Source organism: Panthera uncia, chromosome B4 (genome assembly GCF_023721935.1).
Source record: "Panthera uncia isolate 11264 chromosome B4, Puncia_PCG_1.0, whole genome shotgun sequence".
Classification (NCBI taxonomy): Eukaryota; Metazoa; Chordata; class Mammalia; order Carnivora; family Felidae; genus Panthera; species Panthera uncia.
In genome coordinates this window covers 19,025,569-19,051,109 of record NC_064809.1, presented here as the reverse complement: position 1 = coordinate 19,051,109, position 25,541 = coordinate 19,025,569, and the positions used below count along the sequence as shown (strand labels likewise).

The following is a 25,541-nucleotide window of genomic DNA, read 5'->3' as shown; positions in this document are numbered from 1 at the left end:
TGAGCCACCCAGGTGCCCCTATTTCTAATTTTTTGAAGAACTTCCATTCTGTTTTCACAGTGGTTGTACAAATTTACATTCCTACCAATAGAGCACAAGTGTTCCCTTTTCTCCATAATCTTGGTAACACTTGTTATTTTTTGTCTTTTTGATATTAGCCATTCTGACAGGTATAAGGTGATATCTCATTGTTGATTCTGATTTGTGTTTCCCTGATGATGAGTGATGTTGAACATCTTTTCATGGCCATCTGGATTTCTTCGGAAAAATAGCTATTCAGGTCCTCTGCCCATTTTTTAATTGGATTATTTGCTTCTTTAGTGTTGAGTTGTACTAGTTCTTTATGTGTTTTGGATATTAACTCCTTATTGGATATATAATTTGTAAATATCTTCTCCCATTCAGTAGGTTGCTTTTTTGTTTTGTTGATGGTTTCCTTCACTGTGCAAAAGCTTTTTATTTTGGTGTATTCCCATTAGTTTATTTTTACTTTTGTTTTCCTTGCCTGAGGAGACATCTAGAAAAGTGTTGCTAAGGCTGATGTCCACGAGATTACCGCCTATTGCCTTTAAGGAGTTTTATTGTCTCAGGTCTCACATTTAGAGTTGTAATCCATTTTGAGTTTCTTTTTGTGTATGTAGTGTAAGAAAGTGGTCCAATTTCATTCTTTTGCACGTGGCTGTTTGGTTTTCCCAGGAAACCTGTTGAAGAGACTGTCTTCCAACTGTATATTCTTGCCTCCTTTGTCATAGATTAATTGACAGAATAAGCACAGATTTATTTCTGGGCTGTCTATTCTGTTTTATTGATCTTTGTGTCTGTTTTTGTGCCAGTACCATACTGTTCTGATTACAACAGTTGTGTAGTATAGTTTAAAATCTGGGATTGTGATACCTCACCCTTTGTTCTTTCTCAAGATTGGTTTATTTTTCTAATTTCACCTTAGACCTGAAAACTTTGCCATGGACCAGCACTACTGTATTTTCTTTTAACAGTATAAAATACTGTTGGATAAAATCTTGACATTTGTTTCCTAAATAAAAAAAAAAAAGGCACAAATTCAGTTTCTCAGTGATTATCTCAGATTGTTCATGAAGCTAGATTGAAAATCGTTTTTCTGGGGCGCCTGGGTGGCTCAGTCGGTTAAGTGGCCGACTTCGGCTCAGGTCACGATCTCGCGGTCCGTGAGTTCGAGCCCTGCATTGGGCTCTGTGCTGACAGCTCGGAGCCTGGAGCCTGCTTCTGTTTCTGTGTCTCCCTCTCTCTCTGCCCCTCCCCCGTTCACGCTCTGTCTCTCTCTGCCTTTCTAAAATGAATAAGTGTTAAAAAAATTAAAAAAAAAAAGAAAATCGTTTTTCTAATATTTTGATTACCGGTTTTTACTGGGTTGTCATTATTTCTAGACATCTTTAGTGGACAGAGTTAGTAAAACACACTTTTTTAGAAACAGAAAAATATGCTACTTACAAAGTAACAGCCTTGTTGGTACCAAATATAGTGAATGCAACATGGCAAAATACTAAAAAGAATTCTTTTCTGTGTGGCTATGCTACTTAAACCAATGTATCATTAGGTCCAATTATTTCAATCTGATTTTAGATTTTAGAGGTTGCTTTATATTTGTCTCGTTGAATTATTTATACATATTAGCTATATAAAATATTTACATGATTTTCCAAAATCAAAATATGAAATGAAGTATATTGGAAGAGATATAGCTCCATTTCTTCCTTCTTGTTCATAAACATTCCATTTCTTTCATAAACATTGTTCCATTTTCTCCTTTTTATTAATTTATTTATTTGAGAGAGAGACAGAGAGACAGACAGAGAATCCCAAGCAGGCTCCGCACTGTCAGCATAGAGCCTGATGCGGGGCTCAAATTCATGAACTGTGAGATCATGACCTGAGCAGAAATCAACAGTCAGATGCTTAACGGACTAAGCCATGAGGCCCCCCCGACCTTTTTTAATTAGTTTTGGCTTATTCCTTATGTTTTAAAAAAATATGTAAGTAGCTGCGTTTATATAGCATATCCTCTTTCTCACCCAAATGGTAACATTCAGTACATACTTTTCTGTACTGGGCTTTTTTCCTTTATTGCTGTATCCTGGGGAGCACTCCATAGCAGTCTGTGGTGATCTGCCTTATGGATTAGAAAGCTCCTTTTTGTGGCTGTGCTATAGTTTAATTACCCAGTCCCTAGTTGATGGACATTTGGGTTATTTCCAGTCTTTTGCCATTATTGGTCCTGTAATGAATAGTCTTATAAATGCATCATCTCATTTTTTTTTTACCAGTACTTTTGGGAGTTGATTTTTATAAGAGGGCCTGATGGGTCAAAGAGTAAATGCATCTGTAATTTTTCTAGATATTGCCAAGTTTACCACCATTGGAGTTGAATAGTTTTTTGCTCCCAACAGTAATATACAAGAGGGCCAATTTTTCCACAATCTTATCATCAGAGTATGTTGTATACTTTTGGAAGTTTTGCTAATTTAAAAGGTAAAAAATGAGATCTCATGTTTTAATTTGTATTTCTCTTATCATTTAGGAAAGTTGAGCATCTTTTCTAATCCCGAGGACCATTCGCATTTCTTTTCCTGTAGACTGTATGTTCAGCTTCTGTCCATATTGGGTTGTTGGTCTTTCCGTCTGAATTTTTAAAAGTTCCTTTTACTGGGGCTGTTACTCCTTCACGATCTGTTTGCAATTACCCGCCCCCACCTCCACTAACTATATTTTGCTTACAGTGTTTTATTTTTATGTGTAAATTTTAGATTATTATTTATTTTTATTTTTATGTAGTCAAGTTTTTGTTTTTGTTTTTGTTTTCACATAGTCATTCTTTTCCCCATTGGTTCTGGATTTTGGTTAGGAATGGCTTCCCAGTCCCTGGTTATAGAGTAATCCCTCCCCGTGATCTTCCATGGCTTTGTATTTTACAGGTAGGTCACATTTAGAATTTATCTTGGTGTGGGGTTTGGGGAGTGGATCCAATGATAATTGTTTCCCGTGTCGTTCTAACATTATTTCTTAAGGCATCTTCCTTTTCCCCACTGACTGGAATGCCTTTTATCCTATGCATGTGGGTCTGTCTCTGGACTATTAATCCCAGTCTATGTGTGAATGTTCTAGTAGCACACAGTTCTAATAATAGAGCCTTTATAATAGGTGTTAAAAAATCCTTTTAAAGCAAAAGTCATGGTGACAGGATTCCTGTGTTTATAAAAACACACAAAGTGTGAAATGGAAGCATTTTTAAAGATAACCCATGCACGGGCTACATTTATTATTTTAAGGGAGGCAGGGCTTACAAAGATAGTACGGCCTCACCCAACATCACCCAGAGGGTCAGCAGTGGGACCGGAATCCATATGCTTGCCTAACACATTGCATGATTTTTCTCACAAAAATATGATTTTCTCAGAAAATATGGGTGACTCCTCTCTTAGCAAGAAACTAGATCCCCGTTGGATGCCTTCTCTTGCCATAAAATATTTTCTTAGTTTTGGATATTTAAAATACTTCATGATCTGGTTTATTTTTAGTGATAGTATATTCATTTTAGAACCTTTGAAGAACCCTCATACTGATCCCCAGTAATACTTTAGTATTTTGTTCAATTTTTTTCCAGAATTTTTTATTAAAAGTTACTAATGTTTATTAACTTTTTTAATGTTCATTTATTTCTGAGAGAAAGAGAGAGACAGAGCAAGCGGGGGAGGGGCAGAGAGACAGGGAGACACAGAATCCAAAGCAGCTCCAAGCTCTGAGCTGTCGGCACAGAGCCTGACGCGGGGCTCGAACTCATGAACTGCAAGGTCATGACCTGAGCCCAAGTTGGATGCCTAACCACCGAGCCACCCAGGCGCCCCTGTCCCAGAAGTTTTTAGTGCATAGTCTTGTGCTTTAATTTGATCATGTTAAGGGGAAACAATTTTGAGAGAATGAAAATAATACGAAGGATTTATTAAGCGCTTACTGAAGTGTGCTGATGAAAGTGCTCTAGACACGTGACCTTATTTAATTGTCACAAAACCCAACTAGGGCTGCAATCTTTGTTATTTCAACATTACTGATGAGGAACGCTTGGCTCTGAGAAGTGAAATCACTTGACCAACCACACAGAGCTGCTAAATGACGGAGCTTGTATTCTAACTCAGTATTTAACGCTAGTAGTTAGGTTTTAACCACTGTGCTCATTGTGTCCTGTGTAGATTGTTCTGGATCCTATAGTTTTATTAATACGTTAGCAGAAATGTTTGTCTTTGTTTCCTCAATGATCATATTAACTTCCATTTATAGTATCACCTGCCTGTTAACATAAATTGTTTATGCCAGGTTGTAACAGGAAGGAGTTAAAAATACTTTTCTTGTTTTTTTTTTTTTTCCCTTCAGATATTAATCATAAGATCTTGGCATATACACAAAGAAGTATCTTGAAAAATAAAATGGAATAATTTTTTTTTTTTAATTTTTAATTGAGAGGGAGAGAGAGAGAGACAGAGAGAGAGGGAGGGAGAGCAGAAGTGGGGGAGGGTTAGAGAGAGAGGGAGACACAGAACCTGAAGCAGGCTCCAGGCTCTGAGCTGTCAGTACAGAGCCCGACGCGGGGCTCGAATTCACGAGCTGTGAGATCATGACTTGAGCTGAAGTCGGACGCTTAACCGACTGAGCCACCCAGATGCCCCCAAAATAAAATAGAATAATTATAGAGAAGGTTAGTGTGAGACAGAAAAACACATTCATTTTGTGGACATGTTTGCTGCTCAGTCATTTTATATGGTGTTCAGAGGGAGTTGACTTTCCTATGTTGGCTTAACATCCTCCCTGTAAGTTGGTTTATATCAAAATTGGCATAGCTACCTTGATTTTTTCCAGCCTCTCCAAGATCCAAATTGTTCCAAATTACAAGTTAGAGATGTGTGATACATAGCGATGCGTGGCCCAAGTTGTCAATAGTTTGGAGCTTGGTGTGCATTCGGAAGTAAATAAAATAGTCTACGGCCATACTACCCTTAACGCGCGCGATCTCATCTGATCTCAGAAGCTAAGCGGGGTCGGGCCCGGTTAGTACTTGGATGGGAGAAGTCAATAAAACAGCCATTTCCTGAATTGCCTCAGACTGCAAACCAGCTCCGTGGTGCACATCCCACTATTTACTTGGGTTGTGACAGCAACGGATGTATCAGTAAGAGAGATGGAAACTTTACTGCCATTTTACATTTATTCCCTCGGAGAAGTAGTGGAGAGGACATTTTGAAGAGACAAATGAATTAAGTGTGTCAGGCCAGTGTGACGTTACATTAGTGACCATTATAGAGGATAGTGTCAGCACAGAGCCCGATGCAGGCTTTGATCCCCGGAACCATGAGATCATGACCTGAGCAGAAATCAAGAGTCAGACGATTAACCGACAGAGCCACCCAAGCACCCCTCTTGCTGGCAGTATTCTAAGTGCAATTGTGCGTGTTCTGGGAGGCAACAAAATGGCGGACTTTGGATTCACAAGCTGAGTTTTAACTTTGTAAAAATTGATGCTCTTATCAGCTCTGTACTAGGCGCACACGGGATTATTAGGCCAAAGGAGGATTGTTCGTGTCATCAGGTTTATAATTTAGTGCACTGAGCTTGTCTTTTTCACCATGCCATTCCTGTCAGCAGGTAAAAGTCTGAGCTGATTCCCCAGTACATTTTATATTTACTTATACATTACATGTATGTGCCGCTGTAGATCCAGAAACTAGTAAAGTTTTCTCTCTTGAATGTTAAGACAAAAAAAAAATAGATGATATTCTAGTAATTTTTTCTGCAGGTCAGTGCGGTGCGAGATGCCTATGTCCTGTTTCAAATATCCTGTATCTATCTGTCACTCTAGTGGTGGAGTATAAAACAGTTTGTCATCTTACAGAGCTTCAGCTAGGGACGCATTTCATCCCTAAACAAGGTTAGAGGCTTTCAGGGAGCATTTAGAAGTTAGATTGTTTTCTTCAGAACTGCCTGAGAAAGATTTCATAATCAGACTCTAGATATTTCTACATTTTAAATTTTTTATATTTAAAATTGATTTTCCTTCTATTTCTACCCCTCCTTTGTAGCTGTTTCATATGGTTATGTTTCAGGGTTGTGTAGACCAAGAAATTGGGAAGCAATAGTTCTTGCCTGTAGTTTTAGAATTCTGACATTTAGTAATCTGTACTCATCAAACATCTTGTCAAACTAGATGACTGGTTAATTACCTTATGATTCATTATGTTTCACTTCTCAGGAAATAAAAGGCTAGCTGTTTCTGAAATAAGGGATGACTTAGTTAATAAGGATTTATCATAGAAAGACAGTCTTTTATGTATTACTATGCTGTATAACTAAGTGATAAGGTTATGATAACATTTGGAAATGAGTTTTCGTTATTGTGTTTTTAATAGAATGTTCATTTACTATCCGGATATGAATATGTTCTGTTAGCTTGCGGATCTGATTTAAAACATTAACTTTAAAATTTTCAAAGCCTTCTGCTTTATATATGTAACTGTCTAAAAAGTATTTTTTAGTGAAGTATTATTATAGTGATCGGTTCATTTATTAGATGCCTGCTGTGTACTCTAAAGAACTTTTATTAAGAAAATTTATAAAAAGGTGGGGCGTCTGGGTGGCTCAGTCGGTTAAGCGTCCACCTTTAGCCCAGGTCATGATCTCACGGTCCGTGAGTTCAAGCCCTGCGTCAGGCTCTGTGCTGACAGCTCGGAGCCTGGAGCCTGCTTCGGATTCTGTGTCTCCCTCTCTCTCTGCCCCTTCCCGGCTCACACTCTGTCTCTCCCTCTCTCTCAAAAATAAATAAACATAAAAAAATATATATATATATATATATATATAAAGGAAATCTCGAGAGCTAGAATCATCAGTGCATATTAAATCTGTTATTAAAGTCGTCTTGATAATTTGAAATCCCCACTTCCATTATTTTTACCCTCTCATGCATTTCTTTCAAGTTTTGAACATCTTTCTGGATGTGTGGTTATCTCTTCTGGCTCAGAATCGGATTAGATTATTATTAAATTCAAAACCCACAAGAGCACATTATGTTAATAAATCTTGAAAATACAAATGAAATGGATTTTTAAAAGAAATATAGGGACTTCCAAAATTGATGCCAGAGGAATTAGAAAAGCTGAGCAAAGCAATAACCAAGGAAAACACTGAAAAAAATTATGAAATAATTAGCTTTCTAAAAGGCTCCTGTCCCTAATATTGTCTTAGGGGTGTTTGGTTCCAAGGAATGGCTTAAGAAAAAAGGGATATATAGGCAAGATATGGGATAATATCATAGCAAACAGTTCCAACAGGAGTATTGGACGCCACGGGAATTGTGAAGCCATTAGAAAGCAAATCTCTTTAACCATCTCTTTTAGGGTCTGTGTAGTTCTTTGTCTCTGCTTTTCAATATGGGATTTCTTAGCCTCCTTCTCAGCATCTGATTGCAAAACAGCCATCTGCCTGAGTGTACCTGGCCTTATAACCCCAGCAGTCACCACCCTCTGATTATCTACAACGAAATGTCTTCTCGTTCAAACTCATGAAACACATTCTTATTAGTCAGTGGATGGCCAGTGCACTTCCTTTCCCCAAGTGCAATGGCTGCTCCTGATCTAATGAGCCATGGCTAGATAGTCAGGTCATGTGATTCACAGTCCGCTTACAAGAGTCAGGGACCCGAGCATGGTTCATGCAGGTAGGTTTATTGACATGTATGATATAGCTTTATTGTTGAGTCTGTCCTATTTTCAGGGAACAGCCATTCCAAATGTACATAAACTGGCATAGAACCCAAAAAAGGTAATAGCTTTGAAAGAAAACTCAAGTTCATGAACATCAGTGGCTCTGGTCATTAACATAAATGTTCATTATTACATACATATTGTTATATAATAAAATGCTGTGAAATCATATTCATTTAAAGAGTAATCTACCAAGAGCAAGTAGTATTTTACTCACGAATGCAAGGATGGTTAGATATTAGGAAATCTAGTAATATTATAAAGTTAATATACTATTGATATTAATCAAAAAGTCAAATAAGGAAAGCCACCTAATGCTGAACAAGCATTTGATAAAATTCGACAACAGTTCCCGATGCGATATTTCAAACATTTGGTGTTTATGCTTTTTGCTATTTCCAGTAAACCATGAACATTTATCATTTTTTATAACCAGACGAGAATATGTAAATGGTTTTAAAAGCACCTTTGGGAAGATGATAAATTTCCTAACTCCTAACTCCTGTAAGAGTGTCCTAACTCCTATAAGTTCCTGACTTCTATAAGTCCCTAACTCCTATAAGAGCGTCCCAGTAAATACTTTTTTTTTTCCAATAAATACCCTTAATGAAGCATTCCATTAAAACAAAGTAGTCTAGTTTTTGAGAATTGTTAAGAAAACAGAATAGAGACAATATTTCTTTGTCCCCCAGGAGACCTTGTTTGGGGAGCGGACCTTTTCCTATGTTACAGCGTTAACGATCAGCAGTGCCTGTGGAGGACGATTTGCTGTTCGTTAGGAGATGCCTTTGTAAAACTGTCTTCTTTACTTTCTCCGCTATTTGCGCGTGCCTGTCTGAACTCGGACTCCTGTCTCAGAGCTGAGCCAGTGCCCTAATCTGACCACCTCACATTCCTAACTGATGGCTCTACTTCACCTGAACAGCCCCACCTTAGGTTCAACCGCGTGGCTGAGCGCACTTCCCTTTCTAGGCAAACGGCCCTACACCTTAAAAAAGCCTTTCATTCTTCACGTCTCGTCTGTTGCTCTGCCTACATCTTTTTTTTTTTTTTTTTTCTTTTGAGATAGAGAAAGAGGGTCGGGGGAGAAGTGGGTGGGGGGAGAGAGAGAATCTTCAGCAGACTCCACGCTCAGTGCAGAGTCCCACGCAGGGCTCGATCCCATGACTCTGGGATCACGACCTCGGCCGAAACCGAGAGTTGGATGCCCAACCCATGAGCCACTCAGGCGTCCTTCTGCCTCCATCGTTATAGCGTCTCTCAAATCTTTACTTTTGGCAACTTCGTGACCCTGGTATCCGTCTTTATTTTTTCCAGGGGCTCTTTTGCAGAAATCTTCTGATATTCTCTTTCCTTTCGTGTCAGCCCATCGGAACTAGATTAATCTTTTTATATTGGATTTTTATGTCACTCCTCTGCTTAAAACTTCAAGATGCAACATTTTTGATTGAATTCTATGTAAAATTGTTGGCTTGACATTTGCAGCTGTCCTGTTCTGCCTTGCATGCATTCCTTACTCCTACACTTCGTCTCTGCACACTCAACTTATTTCTCACGGGGGCTCACCTATGGCTATTCTGCTGTCTTTGCTTGTGCTCTGTCTTCCCTCTTCCCTTTTCTCACTTGTGACAAGTGGACTCGTCTTCCTAATGTGCAGATCAAAGGCAGTGTTCCTCGATTAGAGTCTCCTTGATATTTCTGGTTTCTTCCATCTTCTGAATGGTTACAGCCCTCTGCAATTCTCTGACGGCTTTAGTATCCTCTTTAATTGCTTCATGGCTGTGAAAGGCTAGATTTTATTCAGTGTTATATTTCTTGCAATACCTAACGTAATGATTTGTATGTAGTAGTTCAAATATTGATATTTTGATCCAAATACTGAATTATTTTAAAATAATATATACATGGCCAATATATGTTTGCACTTCAAACATATCAGTGCCATTGATTTACTCTCCTTATAAGCCGCAGTCCCCAAGCATTCCTTTAGGAGATGGTAATACAACTGAAAACATAAAGCAGAACTAATATAAAATAAAGTTGTGTTGGTCATGTCGTTTATTTTTAAATAGTGATTTTTATTTTTTCTAGTTCGCATTCATATTTACAGAACTAAACTACTATTAGGGTGAAGAATAATAAAAGTTATTATTATAACCTTGAAAGAGAATGTGTAATTAAATTGAGGGACAAGGAACTTAGGGACACATGCTTAAGATAACAATTGTTTCCCCTTTGTGATGACATGAAAACTTTATTTTCTCATATTGAGTCAAACTGCCAAGAAACGCTTGCAACAGATTGAATGGTATGGTAAATATCTGCTTTTTAGAGCTTTGGACACTGTCATTGCTTGCAAAGCAAGCTTGAACTCCCCATGAGATCATTGTGGAGATAAATGCTTAAAAGCTTTTCAAAGCCATGCTCTTGGCTCTACTAGAATTTAATTTCCCACTGATTATGTTTATATCGACTTTGGAACACATACCCACGAAGATATTCAGCATAGCTACATCACCGATGATTTCCCATGCCTTGGGAATACATCCCTATTTTATGCGCGTGTGGAACCCTCTTATAGTGTCATCTATATAGGTACCTTGAGTTAATACTCTCGTTTTTAGAATAGACTATGAAAATGTCTTTGTAGTTGTTTAAAGGCCTTGTCTTTATAACAGTTCACGACATACTGATGTGTATGGGAATCGGTTTTATAAATATCTCATGCTTTATTAGCCATTCAGTCATACCTGCTGGGTTTCTGACCTGTAGTCAAAACACAAGGGGACTCTTTAAAAGTAGAGTCCAGCTGTATAACATCACAGTGTTGAATACTCGCCATGGGTTTATATGGGGAGAAGATGCATAAACCTACAGAAGATCTTGACTCCAGTCCTGTTGATGTCACTTTAAAGCAAATTACTCTACCTTTTTGAGCTTCGGTGTGGGGATCCCGACAGGATTTGCTTTCTAAAGAGTTTAGGAACATGCCATGAGATAAGATACGTAAAGGATACTTACCACAGTGTCTACTATTCAATACAGTTCCACTTTTCCCAAAACCAAAAGTGATTTGGTAAAAGAATTTGTTGATCGGTGATGTTTTTATCTTCGAACTCTGTGCCCCAGCGATTAGGAGATAAAGTTGGTAATCATACAGTCTCAGAACCTAGAAAGGCTGACCTGATTTTGAACAGATAAGAAAATAAAGGACCAAAAACTTCAAATGACGCCACAGGGCTAGCCAATAGCAGAGTGGGGTTTCGAACTCAGATAGTAGACTCCTCGGGGCAGGGCTGATGCTTTTTACCCTCTGCACACCAGATGGGTTTTGCCAACAATGGCTCAGCGACTCAGGTTCATTCCGTGAGGATCTGGTGGGCTTAGCGTCTCTTCTGTGCTTAGTCATTTTTGCCTGGTCAGTCGTACTGTTTTTGCCAGGATAGAAAACAGCATAAAGTTCTGCTATCAATTCACTGTGGAATATAATTTCAGGCATTTTTTTTTTTTTTTTTTAGCATAATGTAAAGGATTTGAGTAGAAGCCTCACCGTAACATAGGTCCTGAGTCGGTTGTAATCTTTGCCAAGCCATGACTCCGAATACAGTCGCCAGTCCTGTCCCTGAAATACAAACGTCACAAAAGCCTGTAAGGTACTTTAAAAGATACATTTTTGATGATGTTTTGAGAACTAGTTAGTCCTTATATCATAGATATTTAAACCTTCGAATATTTAAACAAAGATAGTTTGTTTAAACAGGACATTTGCTATTGCTGTTTTAGAAAAGTAAAAAAAAAAAAAGAAATTAATACAACACTGAACTTAGAGTATAATAGAAAAGGTAAATTAAATAAAGCACTAGTTAAAGCATAAAATTGTGTGTAGTTTTCTTTGTAATAAAGTCTTCTGCAACTACCCCAGAAGATTAGATTTTATCATATAGATGATTTACCCCTTTAGAGAAACCTTTGTATTTTGAATTGGGCCACACTTAATTGATAATCAGATGATATCTTTAAAACAAAATCTTGTAAGGTTTGTTAAGCAAATCTAAACCTATTCTAAGTTTTTTAAAACCCATGCATATGATATTTTAATGTAGGATAATACAATTTAGCTATTTATTCTGATTAAGTTTAAATCTGAGACTTCCCTCATGATTATTTGTATAAGAGAAAGTAAATATCATAAATAATTATCAAATCAGGGGGCGGGGCACCTGGGTGGTTCATTCAGTTAAGGGTCCGACTTCTGCTCAGGTCATGATCTTACAGTTCACAAGTTCGAGCCCTGCGTCCAGCTCTGGGCTGACAGCTCAGAGCCTGGAGCCTGCTTCGGATTCTGTGTCTCCTTCTCTTTCTGCCCTTCCCCCGCTTCTGCTCTGTCTCTCTCAAAAATAGACATTAACAGAAAAAAGAATTATCAAAAGAATTATATTGTGATTTTAAATCTTTTTTTTTTTTAAGTTTATTTATTTTTTGAGAGAGAGAAAGAATAGTCAGAGGAGGGGCAGAGAGAGGAGAGAGAGAGAATCCCAAGAAGGCTCTGAGCTGCCAACACAGAGCCTGACGTGGGGCTCGAACTCACGAACCATGAGATCATGACCTGAGTCGAAACCAAGAGTCGGACACTTAACTGACTGAGCCCCCCAGGCGCCTATATATAGTGATTTTAAATCTTAAAATAAGGAACTAAGCACAGCTTTGATCAGATGCACGTGTAGTGATATTTCTGTAGGAAAATTCTTTCGTAGGGTTATAATAGTGGTCTGAAAAAAGGTGTCTTTGCTACTTCATTAACGTATGTCAACCAAAAGACCTCCTTTACAGCAAACTTTATCCTTAAGTAAAAATTTTGACACAAGAAAGACCCTCATAGTGGGATTGCTCTTCAAAGAGGTCAGTTTTATTGGACAGTTTTGTCCTAGAAAACCTTGAAAGTAGCTACTCTGTGTTTTAAAGATGGTTAGATTTACAAGAAGTGTCTAGAACACATGCGCTTCACAAATAAACAGTATTGTTAAGTGAAATTGTAATTTTTAGCTCAGAGTACATTTCAGGCCAGTATTTCTTTAGTACAATTATTATTGTCCTTATATTTGAGATGAATTTTTCCTAATATTCTAGTATAAATCCAGAGAATTCAGGTTTTTTGCAAATTATCAGTTTTGTCTAAATCAGGGAATGCATGCTACAAAAATGTCACTGCTGTCACACTGTTTTCAATGAATACTTACAATATTCTGAATTTTTAGTGTTTTTTTAAAATTCTTATTGAGGTATCATTGACATATAACATTGTCTTAGTTTCAGGTGTCGAACGAGATGATTCAATATTTGCGTGCACTGAAATGATCACCACAATAAATCTAGTTAATATCCATCACTATACAGAGTTACAAAAAGTGTTTTTTTTTATGATGAAAACTTTTAAGAATGACTCTTTTAGCAAATTTCAAATGCAATACAGTATTCTCAACTACAGTTACCATGATGTATATTATATCCCTGTGACCTATTATTTTATATCTGGAAATGTATACCTTTTGATCCCTTTTACCCATTTCACCAACGCCCCCCCCCCCCACCTGCTTCTGGCAATCACTAATAATCTGTTCTCTGTGTCTGGGAGCTTGGTGTGTATGTGGGTTTTTTGTTTTGTTTTGTTTTGTTTGTTTTTGTTATATTCCACATATAAATGAGATCATATGGTATTTGTCTTTCTCTGGTATTTATTTCATTTAGCTTAATGCCATCAAGATCCATCCATGTTGTCTCAGATGGCAAGAATTCCTTCCTTTTATGGCTGAAGAATGTTCCAGTATGAGTATATATATATATTATATATATATATATTATATATATATGTATGTGTGTGTATATATATACACATATATATGTGTGTATATATATATGTGTGTATATATATATGTATATATACACATATATATATATACACACATATATATATACACACATATATATACACACACCATATGTTCTTTATCCACTCATCTGTCAATAGACACTTAGGTAGTTTCCATATCTTGACCATTGCAATTAATGCTGCGATGAACATGAGGGTGCAGATATCTTTCTGAGTTGGTGTTTTGTTTTGTTTTTTCAGATAAGTACCCAGAAGTGGAACTGCTGGGTCATATGGTGTTTCTATCTTTATTTTTTGAGGAAACTCCATACTGTTTAAACAGTTATGCATTGAATTGCATTAAAGGAAAACTCGTCAAATCTTTTTGGGTATCAAGGCAGTTATGTAGAAAGGGGAGACTCTATTTAAATACAGTAAAATCTGCCTCTTACATTACTTTTCATCCCATTTCCTTCGTTTGTGTGTACAGTATCTGATATGCATTTGAATTATCTTTAAGAGTAACACAAACACAGACTTTATGATCTTAGTATATGGCCATCAGTAAAGAAAAACGGCTGCTCTGATAAATTTGAAATGTTATTTCTTAGCATGATTTCATCAGCATACAGATATGGGACAGAATAGCACTGGGGCATAACTGTGCATCTTGAAATGCCTGGTTTAAAGTTTGGAAGATTAGTCTCTCAGGTCTACTGGCAACCTTTGGTCCACTCACTGTGAGATGCAGGCTTTTCATTGTTGTTACTCGCAGTGCTTCGTGTTTCTGGCTCATGTCAGCTCATCTGAGTCAGTTGTGTTCCTTCCGTGTCCTTCCTTCCTTCCTTCCTTCCTTCCTTCCTTCCTTCCTTCCTTCTTTCCTCCCCCTGGGAGAGATGGTTGTTAAATATTTTTCCAGCTTACTACTGCTTATAAATGTATCATTATTGAATAACAATCAGGAAAGCTTCTCCAATTAGGTTCTTGCCGGGTCAAGAGTGCTCCTAACGCTTTCATTATTATGTGCTTTACCATTGCTTCCGACTCCTGGGAAGTCTCGTTTTTGCCACAGGAACCCAGTTGTCCCCACACCACAAGCACTCTTCCTGTCAGCCATGACACTGTCATCAATGACAATTACTTTGAAGTTGGAAATTGGAAAAGAGGATAGAAAATAATAATAATATCACTCGCAGAAAGAAATAAGTCATTGAATGTTCTCCCGTTCCCTGTTTCCACAGATTTTACACAGATTGAAGCGATACGGACCTGGGTTGATATCTCTTAGTGTGAGAACTTGAGCAAATTATCTCTCCGGGTCCCAGTGGCTCATCTGTGAAATGGATGGTGTGAGAATTAAGTGGGATTTTATAGGTGAAGCCCACAGTCACGGTGCTTGGCATCCTGTGACACACACAGTGCTTTTGTGCCCTCTCCTAGTACCCAGCAGGCGGAGTTCCTAAGAGTTCTTGACTTCTAAGAGTTCTTGACTGAGGGATGACACAAGTAAAATTTAAGTCCTTGGATATCACTTTATGTAACAGCATTTTTGATTCAAAGCACTTCATTGCATTTGGATATTATCGAAGATCCTAGCAGTTACAAAATATCCATTTTGCTGGTTCCATGGGTCCTTTGTAGAACAGAGGTGAGAGATACTGTGTTTCCTCTCGCTGCTCAAGGGCTTTTCTGTTGAGAATTTGAAAATTTAAAGTTTTTAATAGAAAAAAATCTCATTTCAGTGAGACACTTCGGTTCTTTAAATGATCCATCAGGCCTCTTTAGCAAAGGATCATTGTAACATTGCTTTATAACAATGGCTTAGGTAACTAAGCCAAGCTGGTAAACAGTTGCTGGTATATTTTAAATTAGGTTCTAGGAGTTAAAAATGGGAGGACCAGTGGAAGATATTTCACTATCTGGACTTTTTTTTTTTTTTTTGTATTTAAGTAGAGAAAGAAAGAGTCAATATCTATTATTCACTCATATAATTATCTATTTATTAGAGAGATAATTAAAGAGTGACTATTTATCCTGAAAACTGCTGGGACCTTAAATATGTCATTCTCATTAATGAAACAAGATAGCATTTTGAAAATACACCTTCAGTGAAGTTAATTAAAACATCATTTAAAGAGTTAATTCATTATTTAGAAGAACCGTTGAAACCTTTAATACAATACATCCCCATACAGGGGACTCTGACTTAAGTAGGTCTGGAAACGAAATTAGATTGCAGTTTTTATTGCTTATTAGGATTCTGAAACCCTCCTCTTAAGAAGTTTAATGTTAAATGTATTTTTTTTTCACATTTAAGGTATATACAATTAAAATGAAAAACATAGCGAATGGTTTACAATTTTTATAACATTATTGTACAGCTGTAATGTGCAATGGTAGGTCACTCTCCAGTACAGCTCATCTGAATTGGGATGAACTGCAAATATGAGATGAAAATACACTGGATTTCAAAGACTTCGTATAAAAAAATGTAAAATACCCCAGTACTTTTTATGTTGATTACATGCTGAAATGAATATAATCCGGATATATTGAGCGAAATCACATACATCATTAAAAGTAACTTATGTTTCTTTTTTAATGTGGCAACCAAAATACTTAAAATTGCATATGGAGCTCACATTATAGGTCTCCTAGACGGAGCCGCTCCAGCGAATAATTTCTGATATAGTTAAAACATCATAGATAGACATTGCCCAAAGGATGCCACTTTAGGGGCAAATCAAAAGTATGCCAAGCGTATTGGGGTTCGGAAGGAAAATTTCCCACACACGATTTGAGGGAAAAAAAAGGATGGAGAAAATCATCTACAGATATAGTGTACAAAATAGGATAGAAAATTGGGGCTCCTGGGTGACTCAGTTGGTTAAACATCCGACTTTGGCTCAGGTCATGATCTCGCGCGATTCGTGAGTTTGAGTCCCACGTCTGGCTCTGTGCTGACAGCTCAGAGCCTGGAGCCTGCTTTGGATTCTGTGTCCCCCTCTCTCTCTGTCCTTCCCCCATTCGTGCTCTCTCTCTCTCAAAATAAATAAACATTAAAAAAAAATAGGATAGAAAATTGATATCTATAAATTATTTGCACATTGATAAAAATTCATTAAAACATGCTGCTTTGTTGAAAATGTAGGTTTTATAAGCCCAACGCATTTTTCGTAGTCTAAGAAAATTCATATTTTTAACTGAACATACCAGTGAATATTGACGGTCATATGTACATTCAGTACTTGGAATAACCTCGGGACACAATGCTTACTACGGAGCAAGGCACAAAGTAGATATTCAAATATTTGATGAAGGAATATATGATTGAAATAGGAGAGATGGGTAGGGATTTTTATTGGTTTTGTTCATTGATTATTTGAAGAGATTAAAATAGTGCCTGGCCTGCAGAATGCACACAAAATTATGTGTGAAGTAAATGAATGAAGACACACACACACACACACACACACACACACATTAAATAATAAGAGAAAGTATAAGAAATCACCCCAAATAATGTTAAACTAGTTCTCGCTCTTCAAAGGGTACCAATTGTTTCCAAACATCACTATATAGCTGTTTTAATTATACATTTACTTTAATTATGATTCTACTTTGATATTATGTTGTATTTTGCATTATACATGAAGAAACTCCGTGGAAACAGTTGGAATAAGATGCAGGAATTAATGCTTCACAAGTTCTGAACTTGTGAGAATCACTTGTGTTGTTTTCCCTGGCTTAGAACTCGGATGAAATCACGATTTCAGGATAAAACAAAGCCTTAGTGAATGTAGGTACAGTAATTGGATACTTAAGGTTTAAGTAGAAACATTGATATGACTTATTTAGGAAAAAGGAAGAAAAAGAGGTGCATTCCAAAAATAAACTTGAAATTGTGGAGATGTGAAAATATGGAGCGCCTGGGTGGCTGAGTCAGTTAAACGTCTGACTCTTGATTTTGTCTCAGGCCATGATCTCACGGTTCGTGAGACTGAGTCCCATGTCAGGCTCTGTGCTGAGCAGGGAGACTGCTTGGGTTGTCTCTCACCCTCCCTCTCTCTCTGCCCCTCCCCTCCTCATGGTCTTTCTCTCTCTCAAAATAAATAAATAAACATTAAAAAAAGAAATGTGGAAGTATGAAATTTGTATTATAAACACCTTTGACATAAATTCCATTTAATTGGGGGTGTATATAACACAAATATATTTCCCTTAATATTTTTCTTTGTTAAACTAGTAAACCTGGGAGAGATTTCTTCACTATGAATTTTCGTAAATTCTAGATACACAGAGTATTTCAATTGACTCACGGTAAAATGAAGGGGTAGAAATTAAATTTGAGGCATATGAAGGGACTAGAGTGGGTGTGAAGGTGCTGTTTCTGCTGTTAATTGACCAGGAACTGTGTTCTTTGTAAAGGGTTCATGCTTCAAACTGGTTTAAGCTTCTTGTGTTAAGATAAGTGATTTCCGCCCACGTACTCTTGTCAGTCTCTCCCCTGAGGTCTCCTGTTCTGCTACCCTCAGCTCTTTCCACTGTATTCTCCAGTGACGTTGAACTTTTGGTTCCTTCAACTCTTGTCTCTGGGTCTTTGCAAATGCTCTTTGGATATATTCCCTAAACCCCATCACTTTGCCTAATTCTGGCTTAAATATCCTCCCTAAGGAGGGATCTGTCCATTCCTTGGTTTCTACTAAATCTCCTTGTTATGATCTCATGTAACTCCCCTTTTAGGAACATTATTCCACTATCTCCAAAAGGGCCAAATTGTCTAGTTTTGCGTGTGTTTATGTAAATTATTGTTCTGTTGGCTGTTTTTTAATCTACAACCCCAAAGCCTTCCCCTTTATTCCTAGGATTTAAGGATTTCCTTATTATTTCCACATTGTAATGCATGATTTCCCCCCTGAAAACATGACAAAAACAGCTTTTCTCCATAAACGACTAGGAAATCATTTACTTTACTGTGTTTTCATAAATCGTGTTCCTGCTTCGGACATGTTATAAATTAATTGGTAGAACATCTATCTCCGAAGAGTTAAAGAATTGCCAACAGTGATCCAACCCCACACTCTCTCTCTGGCTCTTGATATGGTGTTGACAGCCAAGCAAAGAGCTTCTTCAATAAATCCACTCTCATATTCAAGTTTTTCCAGATGTGAGAAATAATTAAGACTTTGCATTTATTGAAGCCTTGTATGCTTTTCAAGAGGGAACTAGCAGCTGTGGTGAATTAACTCTACTCTAGTGCATATGCATGGTGTGTGTGTGTGTGTGTGTGTGTGTGTGTGTGGTGTGTGAATGTACATATATACAAGTACACGTGTGGCATTTGCCAATAGTCGAGCGAGATCAGACCTCAAAACAAAACAAGACAAAAAGCTAATTTCAATAAACACCCAAAATTGTTACAGCTATATTTCACAATTGAGAGGAGGGCTTTAGCCAATCAGCAGTATACCTTCTCCCTTTCTAGTTTTGCAAATGTTAAAAGAAAGCGACGAGGATGATTAAATCATTTGCATCTGTTAGAGGATATATTTTTTTTTAATGGCGAAATCATGATTCTCATGAAAGGTAAGATGAACACATTTAAGAGATTTTAACTCATTGATTAATGAGGGCACCAGTAAGAGGTTAAGACTGGGTCAAAGGTACATTTGAAGAATGCACAAATATGAGAAATACGGGGATGCTGAAATGAATTTACAAATAAATGCAAAAAGGCCCTATTGACAAGGCGATAATCAATTGCTTTTCCCCAGGACACAATTAATTTGCATTTGCATGGATAAAGCATCATTAGCATTGTTATCGGTTTTTAACATTTTATGCTGCTGTAAAGCAGTTCAAAGACAGAGAAAGGCCAAATTAGCCAGAAGGTAACACTAGATAACACAGGAGGTAATTTGTGTGAGTGTGTGCCACTTCCCAAGTCTTTCACAATTTTTCCTGACACAGCTCACACCAAATTCTAGGAAAGAGATACTTTTGGGGACAGGCAAGGTATTTATGTGGGACTCTTTGGTTCTGGGCACAAGCCACACAGGGGCCACTCACACCTCGAGCTTCTCTCAGCGGGAAGGCTTGTGCAAGTGAGCGCATGATTAGCTAACTTCACTGTGGTTCCATACTGAACTAATGTCTCAAGGAAGCAGTGAATTAAACCAAAGTCCTTCAGTTCACGGGATGCTTGTGTTAATGTCGACTCTGAATGAGAATAGCCCCGCCCCGTTCCCAGTCAATACATTTAAAGGAATAGATAACTTTTGATTTTTGGCATTCCAACTACACCCAGCCCGGACATTGTGCAAAAATGGTTTGCAGCTTCCTGTTTTCCTCCTCCTCCAATACCAGTGTGGATACATAGGTCTCATTTGTGAGTAGCCTCTCTATTTGTGAAAGCAGGAATATGAATCCAAAAAAGCCAACTCTATTAAATCTTATTTTAATGGCGTAATTAGTAATGGTGACAATTATTCAGGTTGCTTTGTGTTCTTTTGATTTCTAATTAACAAACAGTAATGAAATGGCCATTAAAAAGGAGAAGATGGTCTTAATGAATGTAAATTGTAAAAATAGAGTGGGCTAATATTAAACAGAGCTCTTCTCTTTTTGTAAAGAAGACAAATTGCCCAAGAGAGTTTACATTTCTTTAAAAATTTTTTTTAAATGTTTTTATTTACTTTTGAGAGAGACAGAGAGAGACAGAACGAGTGGGGGAGGGGCAGAGAGAGAGGGAGGCACAGAATCTGAAGGAAGCTCCAGGCTCTGAACTGTCAGCACAGACTCGACTTGGGACTTGAACTCTTGAGCTGTGAGATCATGACCTGAGCTGAAGTCGGACGCTTACCTGACTGAGCCACCTTGGTGCCCAGAGAGTTTACGTTTCTTGTGTGAGGAGACGATTTCAGACCCTCATCTTTTAGTAAAGTTCTCTTCTGGACAGATGCCAAACAATGAGGAAATATGCGAGGCAAATGCGAAGTGACCAGGGATTCCGCTGAGAAGCAAGAACCTGCTGGGAGGATAGTCATAAAAACAAAACAAAACGAAACAAAACAGAAAACCCAGGCAACCGAAAATGAGTATCTAAATGGACTGCGAACACAGGCGGACAAGTCAGATGAACCAATTCCTCTCTGACCTAACCAATCAGGGAGAATATTTTGTAATAAGACATGTTGAATTAATTCTTAAAGTGGAAAAATTCAGTTGATCTCTGTAAGTTTTCCTCCACTCAGAACTGCACCTCCATTTTAATTATTACGGATTTTCATTTGCAAGCCCCACTCATCACCGTGTTGGCGAAAAGCACGTGTCCTATCACTATAGAGAAAAGAGGAAAAAGTGAACTAAGTATGAAACGTTTGTCACATTCTGGGAGATCCTTACTGCATGTGACCAGGATACCGATAGCAGTCAAAGCACTGCATGGCCGGTGATGAAACACAAGAGTCTCCTTGGTCAGGGGCTCTGTCCCCAGAGACCTGAATCACCCCTGGGACGTGGAAGTTGCCATGGAAACACATTTGCTTGCACAAAAGCATCAAACTCTAAGCAGATTCAGGACTTCTGTATTGTACCATGCAAGTTAGCTCCTATCTTTAGACTGTGAGGAATGACGATGCCCCTCTGGCCTTTAAAAACATATCGATGTGATAGAGTCTTACCCTTTCAAATGAGAAGACCCTTTCGTACCGAGTGCTTTTCCTGCAGCTGTGTGCCTTTGTTGGATAGTTGACAAATCTTGTGTTTGTAAGGGGCTTTGCTATTTTTAAACTGCTTTGCTTTTGTTAACTTCTGGCAATTTGGTTTTTCGAGTTAACTATGGAGAATTAGGGTGGAGAGGGATTAAAAAATTTGCCTTAGAGGGTGTGGGAGAGGCAGACCTGGGGAAGGAGAGGGCCTTGCCAGAAACAGTGTGATCCCCACATTGCTCTCATTCTGTATCAGGGCATGGAGTAAAAGGTAGGCAACGTAAATGAAGTACACGATAAGTAGAAGGGATTAGCGGTTTTTCAGACACTCTCTTATTGGCGTGTCCCAAGGTGAAAACATATGTTAAAACACAACATTTAACTTGGTTTAAAAAAAAGAAAAAGAGGACAATAGGGAATTTTGAAACATGATAGCTATCTATGAAGAACTTCCTTCTTATTCCCCAAGTCACATTTGGGAGCTATTGACAACAGAGCTTTGCTGTGATAAAGTGCAAGGCTTTATTTAAAAAAAAAATAGTAAAAAAATTTTTTTAATGTTTACTCAGAGAGAGAGAGAGAGAGAGAGAGAGAGAGGGGGGGAAAGACACGGAGCGTGAGCAGGGTGGGGGGGGGGGGCAGAGAGACAGAGCAGCGCGTGATTGGGGAAGGGGCAGAGAGGGAGACACAGAATCTGAAGCAGGCTCCAGGCTCTGAGCTGTCAGCACAGAGCCTGACGCAGGGCTGTCTCATGAACTTCGAGATCATGACCTGAGCCGAAGTCGGTTGCTTGACTTGTTGAGCCACCCAGGTGCTTAACATGTTTTAAAGAAAACTACATGAATTTTATATTATAGTTACAGGTGAAAGGGGGAAAAAAGATACATGCAATCAACAGGAATAACGTATGTTGCATGCCAAAGAATCCATTGAGGAGGGAGGTCATCTAGCATGTTATAAATAATAGTTTTTTGTTTTTTTTTAATTTCCTGCCTTATCTTAGCACAGAGAATGCTTTACTCATCATTGCATCCCTAGCACCAAGCACAGTGCCTGGCATGGCAGCCCTTAGTTGAATGAAAGAACAAAGCTCCAGTGAGTTCTGGTCCCGGTGTTCCATTGAATACCTTTGTGAATGAGACAGATAATTAATTTCTCTTGATCTTCATTTTGTCCTCTGTAAAAGAGCGAGCTTTTTGGGGCGCCTGGGTGGCTCAGTCGGTTGAGCATCCGACTTCGGCTCAGGTCATGATCTCAGTCTGTGAGTTCGAGCCCCATATCGAGCTCTGTGCTGATGGCTCAGAGCCTGGAGCCTGCTTCGGATTCTGTGTCTCCTTCTCTCTCTGCCCCTTCCCTGCTCATGCTCTGTCTCTCTCTGTCTCAAAAATAAATAAAAACATTAAGAATAAAAAATAAAAAAATAAAAGAGCGAGCTTTTAGTAACATTGATTTCTTCAGGATCCCTGTGGCTTTAAAATTCTGACTCTAAAATCTCAAATGGAAAATTTGTGTTTACATTGCATATGGTGTTTGGTTTTGCTTTCAAAACTTCTGTGCGTAATCTCAACAAATTATTTTCTTCCAGCACAGTGGAGAGTCAATAAGAACTTATTACACGATGGGAAATGAGAAAATAGCAGCCGCTGAAGTCCACTGAAGGTAATTTGCGTGGGGAATGGATGTCACTGTGAACAACACAAGTCATCTTAAGTAGTTCTGGCAGGATGTTCTCCCTACACTTCTAGAAGTTTGTTAGCAAAGCTCATAGAAATGGCTCTTCCCCATTTCCAAATAAAGATAATGTAATAGATCTTCTATGGAATATTAGAACAGTCTTTTGGCAGAAGACTTGAGAGAAACAGAGTTCACACATTCTGCTCCTTTACGGAACAAATCTAACACACAGAGAATTTCCTTGTCGAATTCTCTACACAGCCATGTTTAAAATAACAGAGTTGTTATTTTAAAAGTAAAGGTTTCCAAATTCATCGGTCCTGGGGGACTTCTTTTTGGCATTTTGCTAGTAAGCAGGATATGTGATGCCATTAACTTAGCCTGTATCAAAAATCATTTCAGGGTACGCCTGGTGGCTCAGTTAAGCGTCCGACTCTTGATTTCAGCTCGGGTCATGATCTCACAGTTTGTGAGTTCGATTCCCGCATCAGACTCTGTGCTGACAGCTTGGAGCCTGCTTGGGATTCTGTCTCCTTCTCTCTTGCCACCCACCCCCCCCCACCCACTTGCTTTCTGTTTCTTTCCCAAAAATAAATAAAAATAAAATAAAAAAACCAATTTGTGAAAAGACAAACAACTATTCTAGAATACAACATTTTTTTTTTTTCAGAGTAGGATAATGTTTCCCTAAGTAATACTTCACAGAAGAATGTTAGTTTTCTGGAGCTTGGGCATCATTAAAAAATAAGTAGGTAGGTAAATAGGTAGATTAGATTAGATTAGATTAGATTAGATTAGATGAATAGGATTTCATGTTTCAGAAATGCTGGATTAAGGAGAGCTAAATAGTGTTTTTCGTTGTGGGTCTTCTTGGGAGTTTCTGATTTGTCATTATGCCATGTGGATCTCCAAGTGATAGGGATAGAAATTAGAATACAGGTTTTTCCAAGCACATTTGTGTAAGAAAACCCCTTTTTTCTCCAGAGTATTCTGTGGAACTTTAGCCTCATGGAAGACAATTCGAGGAATAATCTATACATGATGACTGTTTAGGATATATTTCATGTCAGAATTTTTAGTTTAGGTAAAGCCAAAGCAATTTCTTTAAGAAAATTGAAAACTAGATATGATATCAAGAGAAAATAGCATTATACTTGGCTACTTAGAACAAAATATTTTGAGTAAAGTTGTATTTTATAATTGATTTCATTATACACCGGGAGATTTTTTTTTTTTTTATGTCCAACACTGTTATGTTATGGTTTTGTGAAACTTAATTTACCCTAGAATTTGAATAATCAAAATGATAAATTATGAGTTGTATAGAGCCTTAGGATCGCCTAAATTGACAATAAAGAATTTTTTTGAGAAATATATTTTTAATTATATAATTGATGACACCACATTATAAATACCATTATAATTTATTTTTTCCAAACTTTTCCAAGAATGTAGTACACATTGAGGAATATATAAAAAGTGAATATTTTATAATATAAAAACTGGTGAATTTGTAAAAATTGACACAATGGGCCGAATTGGAGGAGCACGATTATTATGTTTTTGAAACAATGATGTTTCTAGAATTCTTAAATGATATATCAACCCATGTTAACTGCGACTTCTCATGTTTAATGATGTTTACAATTAAAATAATACAATAGCAATATAAGATTAACGGTCATAATTAACTCAGAATAGATTCTTTGAAGTGGTTCAAAGGGCTTTTCATAATAAATTACTAGCCTTTAATCAGCTAATTTAAAGCTAGTACTTTTTAGAATGTGAGAAGTATGTGTTTGTCTCATAAAAAAGTAACTTAGGTTAATGAAATGAGTTTGAATGATCCAGATTCACTATATATACCAAACGAGAGCTATGTCTGATATTCCAGTGAAAGCTTTATTTAGATGGAGTCGAGAAATCTTCGAGATAACAGGCTTTTGACTGTGCTATCTGGAGTGTTATAGCTGAGTCGTGTTCCCAGAAAAAGATCGTTAAGTCTCTTTCAAACTATTGTATGAATGCATTAAATTGGCGAAATAGAAATAAATGGTCTCTTTCGGATTCCTTTCCAAGTTTAAAGAATGTTGACTTTAAAAGGTCACGAAGCCGAATTTTGCCTGTTAAAGTGGTATTTCCACTTGAGAGGCTGGCCCTGGCCGGCCTCCGCAATCCTGTTCTATCCACTCACATGCGGTTGTGATAAGGAGAGTGAAGTGTAAGCTAAATTGGGACGAGGCCTGGGCAAGGACATTTCTGCCCGAACACCGGAGACTCCAAGGTCTCAAGGGTGCTGAAGTACAGAAAAAGGGGCTGTCCTAGTGAATGAGAAAAACAAAACAAAACAAAGCACCTCTAGATGTAAAAAGTAAAAATGGGGGTCCCTGTATTTGAGGATGTAAACGATGAAGCTGAAGAGGAAAAAACAGGGGAAGAAGAAAATGAAGACACGGTGAGTAGGAAGGCATCTGCCGAGGAAGGGTATTTGTTTCTCAAAGTTGATCGTTAGAA

The 25,541-nt window shown here is 37.8% G+C and overlaps 1 protein-coding gene across 11 annotated transcripts in view; it reads left to right on the top strand.

The window, feature by feature from the left end:
• NEBL (nebulette) overlaps positions 1 to 25,541 on the top strand; it is a 358,160-nt gene that overhangs the window by 224,095 nt on the left and 108,524 nt on the right. For 2 of the 11 annotated variants that reach the window (XM_049626926.1, XM_049626933.1), the window contains exon 1: positions 24,802 to 25,482. The exons of 2 other annotated variants lie outside the window; for them this stretch is intronic. In XM_049626926.1, the coding sequence (XP_049482883.1) occupies positions 25,405 to 25,482 (78 nt within the window). In that variant the 5' untranslated portion in view covers positions 24,802 to 25,404. Of the gene's footprint in view, positions 1 to 22,172; positions 23,013 to 24,801; positions 25,483 to 25,541 lie in introns of those variants that run through there. 7 more of the 11 variants (XM_049626928.1, XM_049626923.1, XM_049626927.1 and 4 more) reach the window with 6 other exon arrangements.